Source organism: Phaethon lepturus, unplaced genomic scaffold (genome assembly GCF_000687285.1).
Source record: "Phaethon lepturus isolate BGI_N335 unplaced genomic scaffold, ASM68728v1 scaffold51687, whole genome shotgun sequence".
Taxonomy (NCBI): domain Eukaryota; kingdom Metazoa; phylum Chordata; class Aves; order Phaethontiformes; family Phaethontidae; genus Phaethon; species Phaethon lepturus.
Genome location: NW_010555054.1, coordinates 1,741 through 19,459, shown reverse-complemented (window position 1 = coordinate 19,459; position 17,719 = coordinate 1,741). Strand labels below are relative to the sequence as shown.

At 38.3% G+C, this 17,719-nt stretch overlaps 1 protein-coding gene across 1 annotated transcript; it reads right to left on the bottom strand.

The window, feature by feature from the left end:
- Positions 1 to 3,882: 3,882 nt before the first annotated feature.
- LGI1 (leucine-rich, glioma inactivated 1) lies at positions 3,883 to 16,443 on the bottom strand. The gene is made up of 8 exons (XM_010292025.1): positions 15,992 to 16,443; positions 15,536 to 15,607; positions 11,557 to 11,628; positions 11,382 to 11,453; positions 7,165 to 7,236; positions 5,732 to 5,901; positions 5,144 to 5,308; positions 3,883 to 5,059 (listed from the first exon to the last, which is right to left on the bottom strand). Exons 1-8 carry the CDS (start codon positions 16,180 to 16,182, stop codon positions 4,242 to 4,244), a joined length of 1,632 nt encoding a protein of 543 aa, XP_010290327.1. The 5' UTR covers positions 16,183 to 16,443; the 3' UTR covers positions 3,883 to 4,241.
- Positions 16,444 to 17,719: the final 1,276 nt, after the last annotated feature.

Here is a 17,719-nt window from a genome sequence, read left to right as displayed (position 1 = left end):
CTCCCGGTGGGCGGCAGCCGGCCCACCGCTCCGCTCCTGGCCCCGCCGCTGAGACTGACGTCGCAGAGGGATGTCGAGAGGAAAAATTGCCACGAATTGAGGTCATGGATGTAAGCGCATTAAGTTTGTGAGCTTCTTGCTATGTTGTGCAAGAACCGGGGGATCGTCTGGATTTCCGAGGTCCCCGCTGAGGAGGAACGTGTGATGGGTTTCATGGTAAGGAAAATGTTTCCTTGAGAGGGAAGACTCCCAGACTCTTGAGGCTTGCTGCGGGCTCATATTCTGGCCCTAGTTGTAACATTTTGGGCATGCTGACTTCTTTTCTTTCTCTTGGTGCCATTATCAGTAGCGTTCATCAACAGTCTGAGGACTGTTTGTTACTTTTATGGTTTAAATATTCTTTATTTTCCATTGAATACTAACACAATATACTGTAATGCGCATATACATAAATACAGCTGTTAGACACTTAGCTTGCCACTAGAACATATCAACGAATATCACACATTAACTGTGCTATAATTGTTTCCCATTCTCAAGTGTACTTCAATTAAAGTTAAAAAAATAAAAATAGCAGAATTAAGAGAAGTTATAATTAAAATGCAACTCCAAACCGATAATACAATTTGTCCCTATTTCTGTTTGTTTTGTTACCTTACAGAACAAGAGTTTTCCTTACTGAATTTTCTTCTAAGTAGGAAGAGTGCATTTTGGAATATTTTTTCAATGGAAAATAAGTAGAAACAAAAAACCTGCAAGTCCTAGACATTACAACAGAGAAAGAAAAAAGCTACACATGGTTTAATGTCAGATATTCTGAATGTATTTTATATATCCCTCCCAGAGTAGAGAAGTGTATATTCTTTGATATTTGTGCTCCATTAAGTATATAATGTAATAGTTGTGGGAATATGATTCTATTAACAGTTTTTTCTGTCTTAGATATTAACATGACTAAGCAGCGTCGAGGATCAGCAGTATCCATTAATAACCTTCAATACTGTCTTCTATAGTACTTTTAGTACTTTACATACTCTGTCAGTCATAAACAAAAGGGTTAGGGCCTGTAGAAAAGCCATTACAACCACAGAAGACAATCAGTCAGCCACAAGTAACATAGACTTTGCTGAAAGAAATGTATTTTTTTAAATGTTTGAAAAAAGTATCACTGTATATATGAGAAAAGGTCTTATTTTAGTTTTTGTCTGGGACTTACACTGATACCAGAAGGAATATTGAAGAGAGAACCAGGACAGAACAAGACTTTAGGCTCAGAGGAGCTGTTAAAATGCCTAGTCTCTTAAATTAGGAAGAAGCAGCATAGGGAACCACCTAATGAGCCTTTACGCTCTTCTACATTAAGGATTTTGAGTTCTGTTCTAAAAATACTCCAATTCCTTATGTGGTGCAATGAACTGCTATACTTGCACAGTGAGAAACCGGCCACAGTCCCTGTGAATCTCCACCTGACATAAATTGACTAGAGGAAGGGATTTTCAAAAGAGAACAGCTTTAGATTCAGCATTTTATAGCCATTAGTTGACCTTCCAAAAATGACACAGGCATTAAGAACTTCCCAAATCATTAGTGCTTAACTACAGGTAAAATTTCCTGAAGGAACAACCAAACTGGTAACACGGTTGCGTACTTCAGCAGATTAACCCATCAGATTAATCCCTTACCACCCTCCACTATACCGTGGCTAGTTTTACAGGTATTGTGAATGTAAAATTCTAGTCACTCACACCCGTGCAGGCTTTTACCTTTAAACCCAGGAGGAACAGTGAATAAGTGAATAATATGGTAAGTCCATCTTATTATTTCACAGTAAGTTAACTCAGGAAAACAATCATAGCACTACTATAGCATACGGTATGTAGCTGGCTGGCTCTGAAATATAATTCCATGAAACACAACTTTCTCAAGGTACAATTGTGAGGCAATATATTGGGGTATAATGTTTGTAAATAAATGTTGGTAGCAGATTAGCAAGGTTATCCAACTCCACTTAAGCTCAGCCAGATGTCCATAATATGTCCATAATGAGAAGGATACATAGCCATTATCTATATAATTTGATAGAGAGTCCATGTAGGCAAGTATAATGGGAGAAATCAGATCAAAATCAGCGCACATAATTCAATAGGACCTTACGTAAAAGATCGAAGCAAAAGACAAGATGAAGTAGAAAACACTTCATGACTTGCTGGTACCTTGGAGATTGGTTCATGACTTTCCATTTCATTCCTTTGCCATGCAAGGCGGAGTGAAGAAGAGGTGGACAGACTTGCCAATAACAGATGTGCAACATTGAGAAATAATAAAAGAGATTATTTGGATCCATCTGGGGTTTGAAACCATGCTCATATAAAGGCTAAAAATTTATAAAGGAAACTTGTCAAGCAAGTGATGATTTATCAAGATGATCTTTGGAAATGTATTTATTAAGAAAAAATTTTGAGGTTTCAACTCTGAAACATAGTTTAAAATCTTTCTAGTCACACTGTAAATACTTAGGGAATAGGTAGTTATTGAGCCAAATACTGACCAGAGCATAGGCAGTTATGGATGAAAAGGCATCAGAAAAAATTAACTTCTTAGAGTAGTATTGTTCACATGGCATTTTTTTCTTTTCAATATAAAAAAATTCTATTCTTTATTACAGAAGCATACTGTTTAGGACTGGCTTCTTAAAATACACATTATATGTCCTTTTTCTTAATGATTATTTTTCTGCTGCAGGTGCTCTCAGCAGCACCATAATGCTCTGCCATTTTGGGGGTCTCTGTGAGGACAGGGAGCAGCCAGCTTGCTGAATCAGCTTGTGTGATTAGCTGTCATGCACAGTGTGATAAGCCTTATTTGCCAACCAGTGTCTGTGCATAGTAGAAATGTCTTAAACATACACAGTATTCATGTGTGTATTTTAAAGATGGCACTGGAGCACAAGGCTTGATAACTTCAAGTGAAGTGCAAAGGTGTCTAAAATCAACTTGAGCTCGCTTCCTGAGCTGCACCAAATGATCTTCAGCAGCAATATAGGTTTCTCACAAGTGATGCACTAGATGATTGTAAACAAAAGACTATTTTAACTTTGAGTTTGTAATAGATTTTCATGCCAAATTCAGACTTGGAGTAATTTAACAGATAAAGGTAGCTTTCCTGGAGTTGCATGTGCTACACCAACTGAATTTGTCCTGACATGTTCAATGTTCCTTGAATTTCAGAAGCATCCGTTACTGAACTTCATTGCAGGACAGTGGGAAAAACGACTTCACATTCACGAGCTTCATTCAGAATAATGAATAAATTAATTGAAGATTAAATAATTGCAATTACAGTGGAAAGACTTGACAGGGACACACAGAATTCATGCAAGTGATGTGTGACAGTTCAGAGATAGAAATGACGCTAGCTGAAAAATAAGCTGTGCCTCTAGCTTTCAGCACAGTAACAGCCCCAGTGTTATACCAGAGCTTTGTTCTGTGCTGCTTCAGCATGGAGACAGACCTTTATATCATCCTTTATTCTGTTGATTTCATTGTAAATTTTTAGAAAATCAGGTACTTCCAGCTATACACAGTACAAAGCCCCATCTTACAACTGGATCTATATAACTGAACGCTTTTTTTCTGCGTGGACTCCTGTTCAAATCAGTGAAGTTTCACATAAATGCAAGGATATGTCCAGGTGATAATTTATAGGATTGGGGTTCAATGCTGTCTTTTTATCAAGAACTTGTTGCTATGTGTAAAACCCACCTGATCTTCGATATTGTGCATCTTCCATGCAGTACAACACTGCATTGGGCAACATGCCTTCCTAGGTTTATTTTATATGTGTATAATGTACACACAAATGAAAATTGTCACCTGCAAATAATATTTGGAATGTGAAAGACACAAAATGTAAACATTTTATTTGGCAGTTGTTTCAAACAGGTGAATAAATAAATGGAAAAGTACATCTTAATATTCTTTATAGCAACAGATGCAGTTGCACACATATTTACGTATTGTGGATGCAAAGAACAGTTGATTTAATTTCTTTTTGTTAAAAAATGCAACTTCCAACACCACTAGACTTGACAATTAAAGATGAAGATACTAGTAATACTTTGTTCTAGCAATCTCAACTTTTAAAGGCATTCATTTGGAAGTAAGATAAGAGAGTCATCATGCATTTAGTTCATTTTGTCCACGTATGGTAGAAAGTCTGATGTAATCTCAGAATTATGAGTGTCATGCGCTTAAGTCAACTATGACATGTTTATAAATCAATGTAGTTCCCTTAAAACTTGAAGCAAAGAGAAAATCTCGTTTATCGATGGAGACATGTATGAAAGATCTTGGTGCCTGTACGTTTAATTCTTGAAACTTCACAAATTTTGCCTTTTCAGCATCCCAATAATAGACTTGAGTGAAAGAATAATCACTTCCAAGAATGGCATATTGATAATTACTTATCTGAAGCGGCTGGAATACCATTGACCCTCGGGATGGCATCCTTTGTAAATCCAGAAATGCTGAACCACCCCACTTCATTACTTTAGAGTCCCCAATAAATCTTGTTAAGCAAATGTATACATCCTCTTTCACTTTGAAATGTTTCACTGCATATGCATCTTCCATATCTTGGATATCAAAACGCTTAACAAATTCATTTGTTCCTTTGTTCCATTGATATATTACAGGTCTTTGGGAACTACTTGACAGAATTAAATGTGGTTTGCCAGATATTTCAAGATACTCCACATCAGTATCTCTGTACCAGGCGTGCAGAGACTGATGGGAATAAAATCCATTCCCGTTCCATTTGTAAACCGTGGTGAAACCAGCCTTTGAACTGTCTGCAACAACAAAATACCAGTCTTCAGCAATCCTGAAAGTTTCAATGTCATTGGGTTTTCGGATTTTAAGGATTTCAATATCTTGAATTTTTATAAACTTATTAGCAAAAATATCTCTTTTATATATGTGGGAGCCTCCAAACAGCTGTGCGACAATGACATACAGCTGACTCTCAATTACTATAGGTTTACACACAACCGTTGAAGTACCTATAAAAAGAAAAGTAAAAGACAAGGTTAGCACCACTTTTTGGATCAGCTGTTGTAATGTTATTTGACGAGCAGTGTTCATACCTGTAATGTTGTCGTAATTCCTGAACATAACTTCTACATGGTCCCATTCAAGAAAGATGCATTTTCCGGTAAAAGGCTGGGCAATAACCACATGTTCGTCATTCATGTATGAGAAAGTATCTACTGACAGAGATTGGTATGGCAGGGACTGATAAACTTCAAATTCTGCAAAAGTGCACACAACATATGATAATTTCAGAGATACTTTCCACACTGTACTGAAAAAACATCCACTTAACAGATACCAATTTATTACAAATCACAGTATTTCATCACTAGTCCAATTTTTGTGTTGGTAAAGGAGCACTGCAACTTGTTTTTCAGTCTTTCTCAAATAAAAGAGGTGCTGTTTTATGTCCCAGTTCTCAAAATCCTTATATAGCATATTAAAGTCTCAGTAGAAGCTGCGATATAAGACCCCAGTCCCAAGTGATTTGCATGTCAGACTTACACCTGCACAGAATTCATATTGATGTTAGTGAAAGTTCCATCCAGGATACAGACTTCCTGCAAAAATGGACCCTAGAATAAAAAAATATATAGCTTTGACTTTAAATTAACAAGATTAAATAATTTGAAGCACACTACCTGTAATAATACAGTCAAATTCTTTCGGAGAGAGGCTATTGATTTTGCGCTTCTTATATTCTGGTGGACTTTCACAGTAAATGTCTTCAACTGTTGCATTGGTGCTGCCCAGCCACTCCACTAACCACTTCAGTTTGCAGTCACAACTAAATGCGTTGCCTCTAAGATCTCTACAACAAATAAATCATGCATTGAAAATAAGTAGTCAGCTGATGTATTCCTTCTTGCAGGACAACAACAAACTGTGCTCTTCTTAAAGATGTGCCCTGTTGCTTATTCTCAATTGATGCCTTCCTGGCTTAACTTGTCCTGACCCATAGTTACATCTACATACCAGAACCCACACAGATTTAATTATATTAAGGTAATGAAGGAGGACTTAATTTGATGATCAGTAGGAAATTTTTGTTGATTTCCCCAAGATTACAGGTACACATAAGCCTACCAAACTGTTGGCCCCATATTTCAGGAGGCTGTTTCTTTTGGATTACCCTTTCTCAGTAAGAGCATTCTAAATAACAAAACCTGACTTAATGTAACCTGATAGTCAGCCAGTTGGTATTTGCTAATCTCCTTTAGACATACTCACTTAGGGCGTTAGGAGACACAAGCAAAGGAGTTCTGTTCAAGTCTTTTACAGCTGTCTTCAGTCAGATTTGAGATCGTATGCACAGGAATGGGCAAGCGCCAGGACCAGACTGTGTAACCACCTGGCCGTGAGCAGTCATGCCAAGTAATACTACCAGGTACACCGACCATCTCCACATCTTACTACTGCAGCGCTGCACTATGGATTCAGGCTACCTTGTTAATATAGGGAGCAGGCAAAGGATGTTCTGCAGACATTATCCCAAATCATGTGAGCCAAAATGTGGTGTGTTGTAAGCAGTAAGCAGGACATATTTCAGTGAAGCAGCTATAGGATTTATCTGTTCATCTACATTTTGTATTTTTACTGGTTTTTAAGTTATATATTTAAACAAGTTCATGTTTTGGTTTCGTTGCAATTAGATTTAGTATGGGATATGGTACTTACTAAAACACATCCTTTTGTGATAAAAGATAGCCTTCCCAGAAATTATTTGCACATTAAAATGTTATTCCATTAAGCATCTTCCACCTTCCCCTCAAGCCATGCTCTCTCCCGCATCCCTAAGGATACTTCCTTCTTATTCACTGTCTTAATGAACATGCAGCTCTCTTACATGAATACTAACAGTATTACTTATCTTCATAACCGGTAGAATATTCAAAACTAAAGCAAATTGTCAACAACAGTAGACAAAAACCAAGCCTACCCATATCGGGTAGTTTCTACCCAGTAATAAGATCCCATTACTGGCTATCAGTTTGAATGGTTACTCAGAATATCCTCTAAAACATTCTCTTTATATTTTTAGTATAATTAATAGATTAATTAATTGCTTTCTTACACATTTGTTAAAGAATCCAAGCCTTTGAATATGTCTTTTGGAAGCGATTGGAGATTATTATTTGCGAGACTCCTGTAAAAGAAAACACTTAGTATCAGTGCTAGTCCATGAAATTACACATTTTTGCAAGGTGTAATACTGTGTGGGTTTTTTTTCTTAAGGTAAAGAACCCTGGTATTCTCCAGCACTTAGTTCTAAAAGATTGCTTTTAAGAACAGCTACTTTACTTTGTGACTTTTTCTTCCACTAAAATGCCATGCCTCCTTCTGCTTTCTCACTCTTCAGCAGCCTTGCAGCATTTACAATACTTCACTTAGCAGGGTAAAAAGTGCAGTCACCTCTGGTGTTTTGCCAACACCATTATTTTAAAACAATCAGTTGTGATGGGATCTACTGATGTCTTCCTTATGAGATACCAATATATGGTGTTCATATTACTGCAATTTCCCCACTTTCTTCTATCTCTTCTGGAAGGAAAATCTTAATGCTAGGTTTCATTCTGTTGGACTTAGTTTTAGCTCATAGTTTTTGGAAATATGCAGTAATGCACAAGAAATTGCTGATCAGCATGAGTTTTTTTCCTGGAATGTGCGTGTGTGTGAGTATGTGTATATGAGACCAGCAAAAAACTGCTGTTAATTCCCAATTTCTAATGTTGGGAAAACTCATTTAAATTCAGTGAGTATTCTAGCTAGTAAAAGTGATGAGGCAACGTGAGCAGGCTTTGAACAAGCAATATATTACATTTCAGTCAGACACGTCTGTGTGAGTCCACCAAAGGTCTGGGTTCTCCAAGATGTCACTGAGGGCATGACAGGAAAAGAATAATGTTGAAGGGTATAGCTTACACCTCTTTTGATTAACAGAATTATTTATCACTTATGAGAGGAAATGAAAATGGAAAGAAATCATTCTGCTTTAAGATCCCAGTTAGAATCTGTAGCTAGTAAGACTTAGAACCTCTTCATTTTCGCTTGTAAACATAAAAGTTATTTATTAACTACAATTTCTCTAGCCAAGCAAAGCCACTTAGGCATATACTCAAATTCAAGAACAGGCCCAGACATACTAGGTCTGCTGCTTCATTTAAAATTAAGTGTTTGCCTTATCAGGAGTAGTAAATACAGGATGATGCCATTAGTCCATTCTGACTTCACTACTTTCAAAGTACATCTGATTGTATCACTGGTATATGTATCGTGTGCTTCACTTACGCTTAATTTAAACTCAAGAGCAATTTTTTATAAGTCAGGTAACTTGTATGGAGAAAGCTAAGTAGACTTGCAAGCTGATGCAGGTTTAATGCTTTATATATTCTTTATATATTATTATATAGCAAACTGAAATGGATGATATACTTGGAAGTAGCAGTGGCTCACCCCTGCCATGGGAATATGACTGACAAAAATTTACATGAAGTTTACGCATTTGCCAATTTTTGGATGAAAACTATGCATTTTATATTCCACTGTTAAAAAGCATACTTATATATCAGAAAACACTGGCTTGCCTAGATGGTGCTGTATGTGGCATTTGGTTTATAATATGAGAGTAAAGGTTGAATCAAACATGCAGTTAGACTTATGGTCACAGTCTGAAAGAAATGCAATCAAAATTATATATTGTGCATAGAAATTATTGTCCAATCCTGATATTTTGACATTAAATTAGTAAATTAGTTTTAAAAAATGTTATTTTTCTTTAATTTTTCTTTTCTTAAATCTACTCTGAGCAGAAAATAAGTTGTGTTGCATAACAATAAATACTAGATGGCTCTGTTTTACAATAAGGACACACTAATGATCCAAGTTAATTGCATTATAAAAATACAAATGTTTGGATAGCTTGCTGCATTGCAAAAATGATGTTGTGAAAAGGAAGTGAATAGAATAAATAGAACAAAGTTCATCTTCTCCTCTATCTTCATGGAACTCATTTGTATGCTTATTTACTATGATTTTTTAAAATATATTTTATGTACACAAGTACTCTCCTGTTTCTCAAATGAGAAAAGCCTCGGGGTGCCAAATTATTATTCTTAACGTGTATGTGCAATTTTCCCCAAAGAGTGGGGAGTGGTTCTGCAAGCAGATTAAATTAGTCACATTCTGTGGTTAATGGACCTGCCTTTGCACTTATTTTCTGCAAATTTCTCATTGTCTTCATGAATAGAGCTCCATGAGCAATAGCAGCATGATGCACAAATCTATGTCCCAAAAATGTGCATGCAAGCACATGCAAACCGCAGTGTCTCCTGAAATGTGGTTCTATCTTTTGCATATGTTTTCTCTTATGAAACTGCTGAAGAATCCCCAGAAACCAACGTAACAGACAAGACAAGATGTTACTCTTGGACTGTATGCTCTGTGGAGAAGAAACTGTGCCTTCCTCTGTGTTAGAAAAGCAATTTGCTCACTGGCAGCAACAGCTACTAAATAAGTAAATGAATATTATAAATAATGTACTGGACTCATTTGTGAATATCAAGCTATTCATGTGCATAAATATTTTGAAGATAAGGTCTCAGTTACTATCCTTATCCAATTATCTGCCTTTTTTAACAATACTATAGTTACGCCTATAATTCTAACATGGATTTTTGTGGGATGTGCACAGCCTGTTTATATACCTTTTTCCCTCTCCTCTCTCTTTCCTCTTCCTCAGACCTAGAGCCATTCTGTAAGTAACTTCATCTACACGATGTAGGCTCAGTTTCAGCCAGCTGTGAGTCTTGTCTGTTCTGACCAAAAAGGGAAGAGTAAAGTGTTTTATGGTACATTTACTATGTGGTGAAGAATGTGATTAATTGCAATTCAACTGTCATATTTGTGCATTAACTATTTAAAATGGAACCTTTGCTTTCTCTCCTGTGTCAAAATATATGAAAGAAAAAGTTAAATGGCCCTGTTTCAAAAGCCTCTTGGAGTTTATTGTGTTAAGGCCAAAAGGTCAGAATCCACTCCCCGGCCTATGACACACATCCCAAGATATACGCTTCAGAATGCAAATGCTCAGAGCTGGGTATAAACCCGTGTCAGGCAAAACCCAAATGTTTTAGCCTCCTTCTCTTACTTTTTTAATTTTTTATTTTTTATGTTTTCTTACGGTACATATTGTATTTTCAATAATTTATCTGTTGCTAAAATAAAATTATCGCTAAAAGAGAAACTTGATATAAGATAAGAGACAAAAGCCTGTCTAAAAACTGTCTCGCTAGCTCAGAGCATGAGGATGCTGCTCTTGTGTTTGCAGTGAAATGTTAGTTAGAGGTATTTGCTGCCAGTGTGCGTTTCGCCTGCGGAGCACAGCGTGAGCAATGTCTCTGCTGGTGCGAGCATGGGAAGCCTTGCTCCTAACAGCCACATTAGCATCCAGGGTGCCTTTGACTAATTTCCCCTCTCGGCTGATGCAGCGAGGAGGCTGCAGCATGTCAGAGGGCAAGGGTCCGGCCGTGTTTCCAGGATAGCTGAAAACAGCTGAGCAGCAACCCAAGGAATGTTAAGCAGGCCCCGGTGTCAGTAAGTGACAGATCTGGGCTGTGGGATACTCTGGCTTGCGTGGAGGAGAGGACAGGCTGCAGTGCCGGGGGTTGAAGCTGATCCTGCTGAAGTCTAAAGGCTGATACGCCCTACAGTTAAGTGGAAGAAGTGGATCGGTAAGTGGTAATAAATGCATCTTGTTGCAACTCTTCTATTTAAAATTATTCCAGGTGGGAATTTTCAGTGGACATGGGTACAGACAGTGATGGCCGGTCCCAGGAATGACTGTAATATTCACCTGGATCTGTGCCAGACTGGGGTACTGGGAAGAGGCACGTGTCCACCCCTCAGCCTCTCACCGCCATGGCACCCCAGTGCTGACCAGAGCTCCCACCTTCCTCTTCTCAAAGTCCTGAACTGGGACTCACCTCATCAGTGCCAAGCTTTCCAACCCATCCTGCTTTCTCCCTGCTCCTACATGCTCAGCTCTGAGCAGAGAAAGTCAGGGAGCTACTGCCAAACATTCACCACGTGGAAGCTGTTTGGGTCCCAGCTTTTTACACATACCAGTTTGGAAGTCTTTGGTGGAAACACAAAGATTAACATTCTAATTAAATGACTATTAATACTGCTTAAACAAATGTGCACAGCCATATATCAAAATGTGAAATTCAACAACACAGTGGCTCAGTTACTATACTAAATATACCAAGTAATATATTCAACCACTTTACTTACAGGTGAATTAAAGATTTCAGTCCTCTGAAAGTATTTCTTGAAATTGACTTAATGCTGTTGTTCTCTATGAACCTGTAATGGGTCGTAAAGTCATTCTGGTCAAAGCAATGCCTGGAACTTGGAAGCCCACCCACTCTATTCAATAATGCCAGGAAATAGACTTTTGTCCACTCACAAATATTCTAGATGAGGAAGGCCCATGAAAGCATCATCACTAATAACATCAAAAGTGTTCGATGTAAACAACCTGTGTAAAGAGATGCAAAACAAAAGACCATTAGGTCATTAGCATCTTTACAAAATAGTTCAGCAAGCCACGGTAGGCCAAATTTCCGTTGCCTGGTTTCATGGCTTTGTCTGTGCAAGCACTACAGGATCGTAAGGCTGATATATTGCTCCATAGTCTGATGCAAAGGGAAGGAGCCAAGAACTCATTGCTTTGCCTACTGGGGCTATCTGATAAAATTCCATTGACTTCTGTGGGATGTAAACGTGGGTTTATCATGCCAGTAAAACAATGGGATTGTACAAGCGCCCCTGGAAATGTACTTGGACGACAATGAAATGTTCAAGTACTACAGAGGTCTAAACTGTGTTGAAGAACGCTTACTTTTGATGACAACATAGGGAAAGTATCCAGCTGGGTAGCCAGACATCAGGTTGGATTTGCACCACTGACAGGCAAGAAAATCCCTTAACTTCCAAGTTACACTTGCGAGCATATTTGACCTGAGGGTACTGAGAAGTTACTGAGGAAAAAAATGGAAAATCTCTTAATTTAGTCAGTGTTCAAATCGGAACTATTTTTAAGACCACACTATACCTGCTGGAGATAGCTCTTAGTGTACATGTATTTTTCATCCATCTAGAAGCAAAAATACCAGCAATGCATTTAATTTTATGTAATTTTGTAAGCATTAAAAGTGGACTAGCATTGATTTTCCTAGCTTTATTTATACTTATCAGCCATGTTTGCATTTGTCCATTTTAATTCAGCTCTGGACTGCCACACCCTTAATATGGTGAGGCATTGTCAAGTACGATGAACTTGACTTTACCCCAGTGGAATACTAGATACACATCTATATTTTATTCAGTTGGACCTGATGGATACACAGATTTACACTATGACATCTTTAGGCATTCAGGAATTCAAGATTTCCAAGTATGACTTAATACACTTAATGATTTAATCTCTTATTTTGAAGTTTACATTAAGAATAAATTGCAGTTGATTTATTTTCTCACTTGGCTATTGCAGACTGTGCTTCTTCCACTTTAAAGATGTTCCTACGTATGTACTAAAAATGTAAGCAGGAAATACTTCCTTTTTGTTAGAAACAATGAATACTTCTCTTTCTTAGAGAAAATAAGTATTTTTGTAAAATCTCTGAACCAGAAGACCAATTTAGTAAATCTGCTGCCTGCAACTAATTTTACTCTTCTGATATGATTTCACTGGATAATTGTTCTTTTTCTGTACTCTATCCTCCTTGCAATTTAAAGAACAGGGTGGTATCTCTTTAAATAGTATAGCTATTTTAGAGCTTGCCAGGCTTATAGCATAGCTCTTGCACTTGGTGAGTTCATTGCCTCCCATCTCATACCTCCCCCGATTGGCTGTATCGTGTGTATTTGATGCACAAAGTGGCTTTTCTCCCACTCTCTGACCTCAAACACCAGATATGCTTGATCTGTGACCCACCAGCTAGCTGCTCCTGGGGATGGAGGCTGAAGACACTGCACTGTGGCTAGGGACTGTATTGCTGTGCAGGAACTGAACGCTGCTAGCAGGTACGGATCCTGGTGCCGTGATTACCTCCCTTCTTTCTATGGGCCTTCATGTCATCAGTTTATAAGGGCACCCTCAGCATCTTGCTGGTACACAGAGTTACAAGTGCTGGAGATGAGAGCAGGGAGATTTTCTCGACATATAGGGAACACTCCTGCCGGCACTTCACTGTAACTGTGTAGGTCCTTTGTATTTTTGTTGTCACATGAAGAGCACAGAGCTCTTCATGAATCCATACTATTCAAGAATCGTAGAATCATAGAATATCTCAAGTTGAAAGGGACCCATAAGGACCATCGAAGAAAAGCTCTCCTGTCCTGGGACTTAAGGCTAGTGTTTAGCACAATGAGATCATGGTTTTTCCAGAGACCACTGCCACTACTACAGTAAAAATAGTAGTAAATAATAATAGCTGCAGATATATTCTGCACTCAGAAATGTGTGACTGGCATACTGGAGATACCAAGTTACACTTGGACTTTAAAAACATAATGCTGGAGACTATTACATAAAAAAACATACAGGCTGCTAAATTAAGCCTACCAATATAGCTAAATTCATGCAAAGCTAAAATTTACAGCAATTTTTAATTAACCTGAGTTTTCCATATTCTTCTTTACCTTACTATCTTCTGCCAAAGGCGGAAATTTTTCTTTCCCACATACAAACTGGAGTATTGGCCCCACAGATACAATCCTGCTCCTCGTGTTTAAGGAGTCGTCTGCCTTAGCTCAGCAGCCTGACTTTCCAAAGATGGCAAGCAGCTCAGCTACCATGTTAGAAACATATCTGGAAAACAGATCACTCATTGAAGCCCATAATGGAACAAAACCTGCTTTTCTGGGATCAGAGCTTTTGTTGCAGCATTTATTAACAGCAGTTTAGAACATGTGTGCTCTACGGCTGACCATGCAAATTATTACCACTACCAAAACGCCATAAGCCCTTGCCAGACCGCACTGTGCCAGGCACTATAACAACTCAAAACAAGATGACTGTGTCGGTCCTACTCCACCATACCCAATTCTGCCTCCTTGGCAGCGGGATCGCTAAGTGTAGGTGGTGTATCGTAGCCAAGAGAGATGATGTCCTACTCGCTCTCTTCAGATACAAGCTCCACCAATGCTGCTATTTCTTTTTTCTTTCCTTTGAAAGACCCGTTGCAGGAATTATGTGAAATGTGTCCCTTCTGTGATCTGTGACCACCTGGGAAAAGCTTCTTGGGAATAAAGCACCATGGAAAAGCATTTAGGTTTCCATAGTAACTGCATTTACCTATTTACCCTGTATCCAAAATTGTACAGCACGTCTGCACCTCCTTATCAGCTCCACTTGAGGTAGCAGAGTACAGCTAGGGTCAGGGCTTCAGCTATCGGTGCACCAGCAGTTTAATCTAACAGCTGTAGGGCTCCAACACATCAACATTACACCTCTGACCACATCTAGAGTGCACGGGAAGTCAGTCTGGGACAGACCTTTGGTTTTGATTTGGATCATATCGGGGAGTCTATCTTGCCAGATTCCTGAGACAAATCTGGGTGTGTGTCAGGCTGGCAGCACATCCACTATAAACAGTTCAAGTTACACCCCCTCTACCTCTCTATAGCTCGCAATTATATAATCGTATGCCCACATTTCTAGGAAAGCCTGTGAGACTGTAAAAATCCTATATAGAAATGCAGCTAATATTTAAACATCCCAAAATACTCTCTTTCTGCGTACACCTCATTGCAGTATTTGATTTTGAAATAACTGCTAATTTTTTTTTAACTGAAAGAAAATCTTCATTACTTTTGGGGGTTTTTTGAAAGAACATGAAATAACAAATAAGGTCAAATCCAGGCACTATGAAGGCAAAACTCCCACTGAAGTGACTAAACTTCCACAGAAGTCAATGGCAATTTTACATGGAAAGGGACTTCAGGACCTGTCCCACTGCAATGAAGGGCCTGATCTGAGGGGTTCTGAGCTCACAGTCAATGGGAGTTGCAAATGGGCAGCTTTATATTGGAATCAGGCCCCAGGACGGCAAAAAAGAAACAAGAATAGTTGTTGCAATGCTCAAATCCCTACGGTAATGTTAATTAAAGTATAATAGAGATAGCGTACGTTCTGTCACTGAAAGCTTCAGCATGTAATCATTCAAAGTAGCACTGATAGCCTTGCAAAATACTAAGTAGATACACTTTGAAAAAAATTAAACATGCACTATCTTTCAAATTGCTAAAAAGTCTTGTATTTTTTCATCTAATGAATCTTCTCTTGCTATTTCTTATAAAATTAATACTGAGACCCTTTCTATAATATTTATGGATACATATACATTTCATAACAAAAATTGTATCATATAAATATTTCTCACAGGAGCTGCAGAGATGGTGTGAGCAAAAAACTCCCTTCTGGGATTTTAGTAAAAGCAGATCTCACAAAGGATCTGGAAAGAAGAAAAAAACAACCTTATATTAATGTAGTCTCATATATCTGTGGTTATAATACTGATCTGGTCATCACAGAGAAATTTATTTATGTAAGTTAAAAAAAAAAAAACAAAACCCCAAAAAATGAATGTTACAGGTTTCATGTAGTATAGAAGAAGGTACAAAATGGGATGTGTGCACATACACAGACAGACAGACCGATGAGAGAGATGTAAAAATCAGGATTCAAGGATGCAGCACAATTTTAACACATTAGCTGATGATTTTGAAAGCTGGAGGTACTCCCTGCAGCAAGCATCCTTCCGTATGCACCGAAAACACCACACATCCTAGTTCATTTTAAATCATAAATTAAATAACCAAATGCTTACAGCCCTTACAGTGAGATAACATCAGGCGGAACGCTGCGAGGAATAGATCTGGCATTTTCACATAAAGCATTATCTTTGGTACAAGTACACCAGGCAGGACATTTTGGCTTCACTGGTTTCTTCCCTTCAGTCAGCAAAAGCACAGATAAAAGGCATAAGAAATAAGCAATTCTTCTAAAGGGTCTGCTGGCATTTCCCATTCTTTTGATCCGCTCTCGTTCCAGCCAGTTGAAAGAATATCCCAAAACATGAACAGGGGTTCTTTATTCAGCCATTGGATGTTTTTCTATAAGTCCAGGTCAATATTCCTCTCTGCTTTCCCAACCCTTTTCTTTCTCTTTCACTCTGTTTTTGTAGACAGAAACCTGCAGCTGATCTGTATGTTTCCACTCACTCAGGCAACGTACTGCTCAGAGAAGAGACCTGCGAGGTGCTGTAAGATGGGGAAAATCCAACCGGCTGAAGGGAGAGAAAAAAAAAAAAAAAAAGACTTGCATCACCACAAAACCACTGAGCACGACACAGCATTAGATTGCAAAGTGATGTAACCGAGAAATACACTGCTTTCTGTTTTCACAGGGAGGCCCTTTCCCTGTTACCAAAAATAGTACAGCATTATGTTTTGCTGGTGGGTGGGTGAGTGGGTGTGGGGTGGAGTGTATGTGTGTGGGGGGAGAAATCAGTCATCTCTTACTGGATCCCTACAACCTCGTGAACCTTTGAGAATTATGCTTCACATATTGCAAGCAGCGGAACAAACGGCAGTACCCACAGAAAATGAAATCAAGAGAAACCACCAAAAGCATTGCTGCAAAAGCTGTTAGATTAATTTTTATCCTTAGCCCTTATTGCACATATCTGTACCACTGAAAAACAAGCTGCTACACATGGAAAATATTACAATGTATGAGAGAATGCCTACAACTGTCATTCCTAAACAAAATATTTTCTCATGCCAAATAGACCCTAACTGAATTTTTTTTTTTTTTCAAACATTCTTATTTGTTACATGTTTTCTGAGCTGGTTAAATAAAGTGGAGCAAGCACCATTCAAAATGGACAACATTAATTAAAAGTTCAAGTTAAAAAAATTATTTGCTTGGAGACTGGTTTGATCATTTTAGATGAAAAAATAAATGTTATTTAAACACGAGCTATGTTAAAGCTGTAGTTAAGAATGGACCTTCTTTGAAAAGTGACAGGATAGGGACAGATCTCGATGGTCATAATGAATCCTTACAATACTGCCTGAAGGCTTCAATTGAAATTAGTGCTAGGTGCAGTACAAATAGTCTTGTAAGAAACAGTTCTCAGCCTGAAGACTTTACAGTAAACTACATTAAATATTTTATAAGGAACTTAAGATAAGCAGCACCTAAGTGTTATTATATAAAGAATGCTAAGGCAAAACTAATGAATGCCAAAGAGCTGGAAAGCCATACGGGATGATTTTATTTTTTTCGATATAGGATTGCTATTAGAAGAGTTTTGCAAACTTTGATCGGTCTTGACACTTCCCCATCAGACTGGCAGCACTGTTTGTGATACACAGATCACAAAGCCTACCAGGGTCACCCCGATGGTACAGAAGATTAATACAGTCACACTCGCTACTGGCTCCTTCTGCCTCAATCTCCTGACGAGGAGATCTCTCTTCACTGCTGGTCATTCCTCCTTTGATTCCACATGGCCACCTGGCTCTGGCCCATTGCTCCTGCTCTGCAGGCCATGAAATAT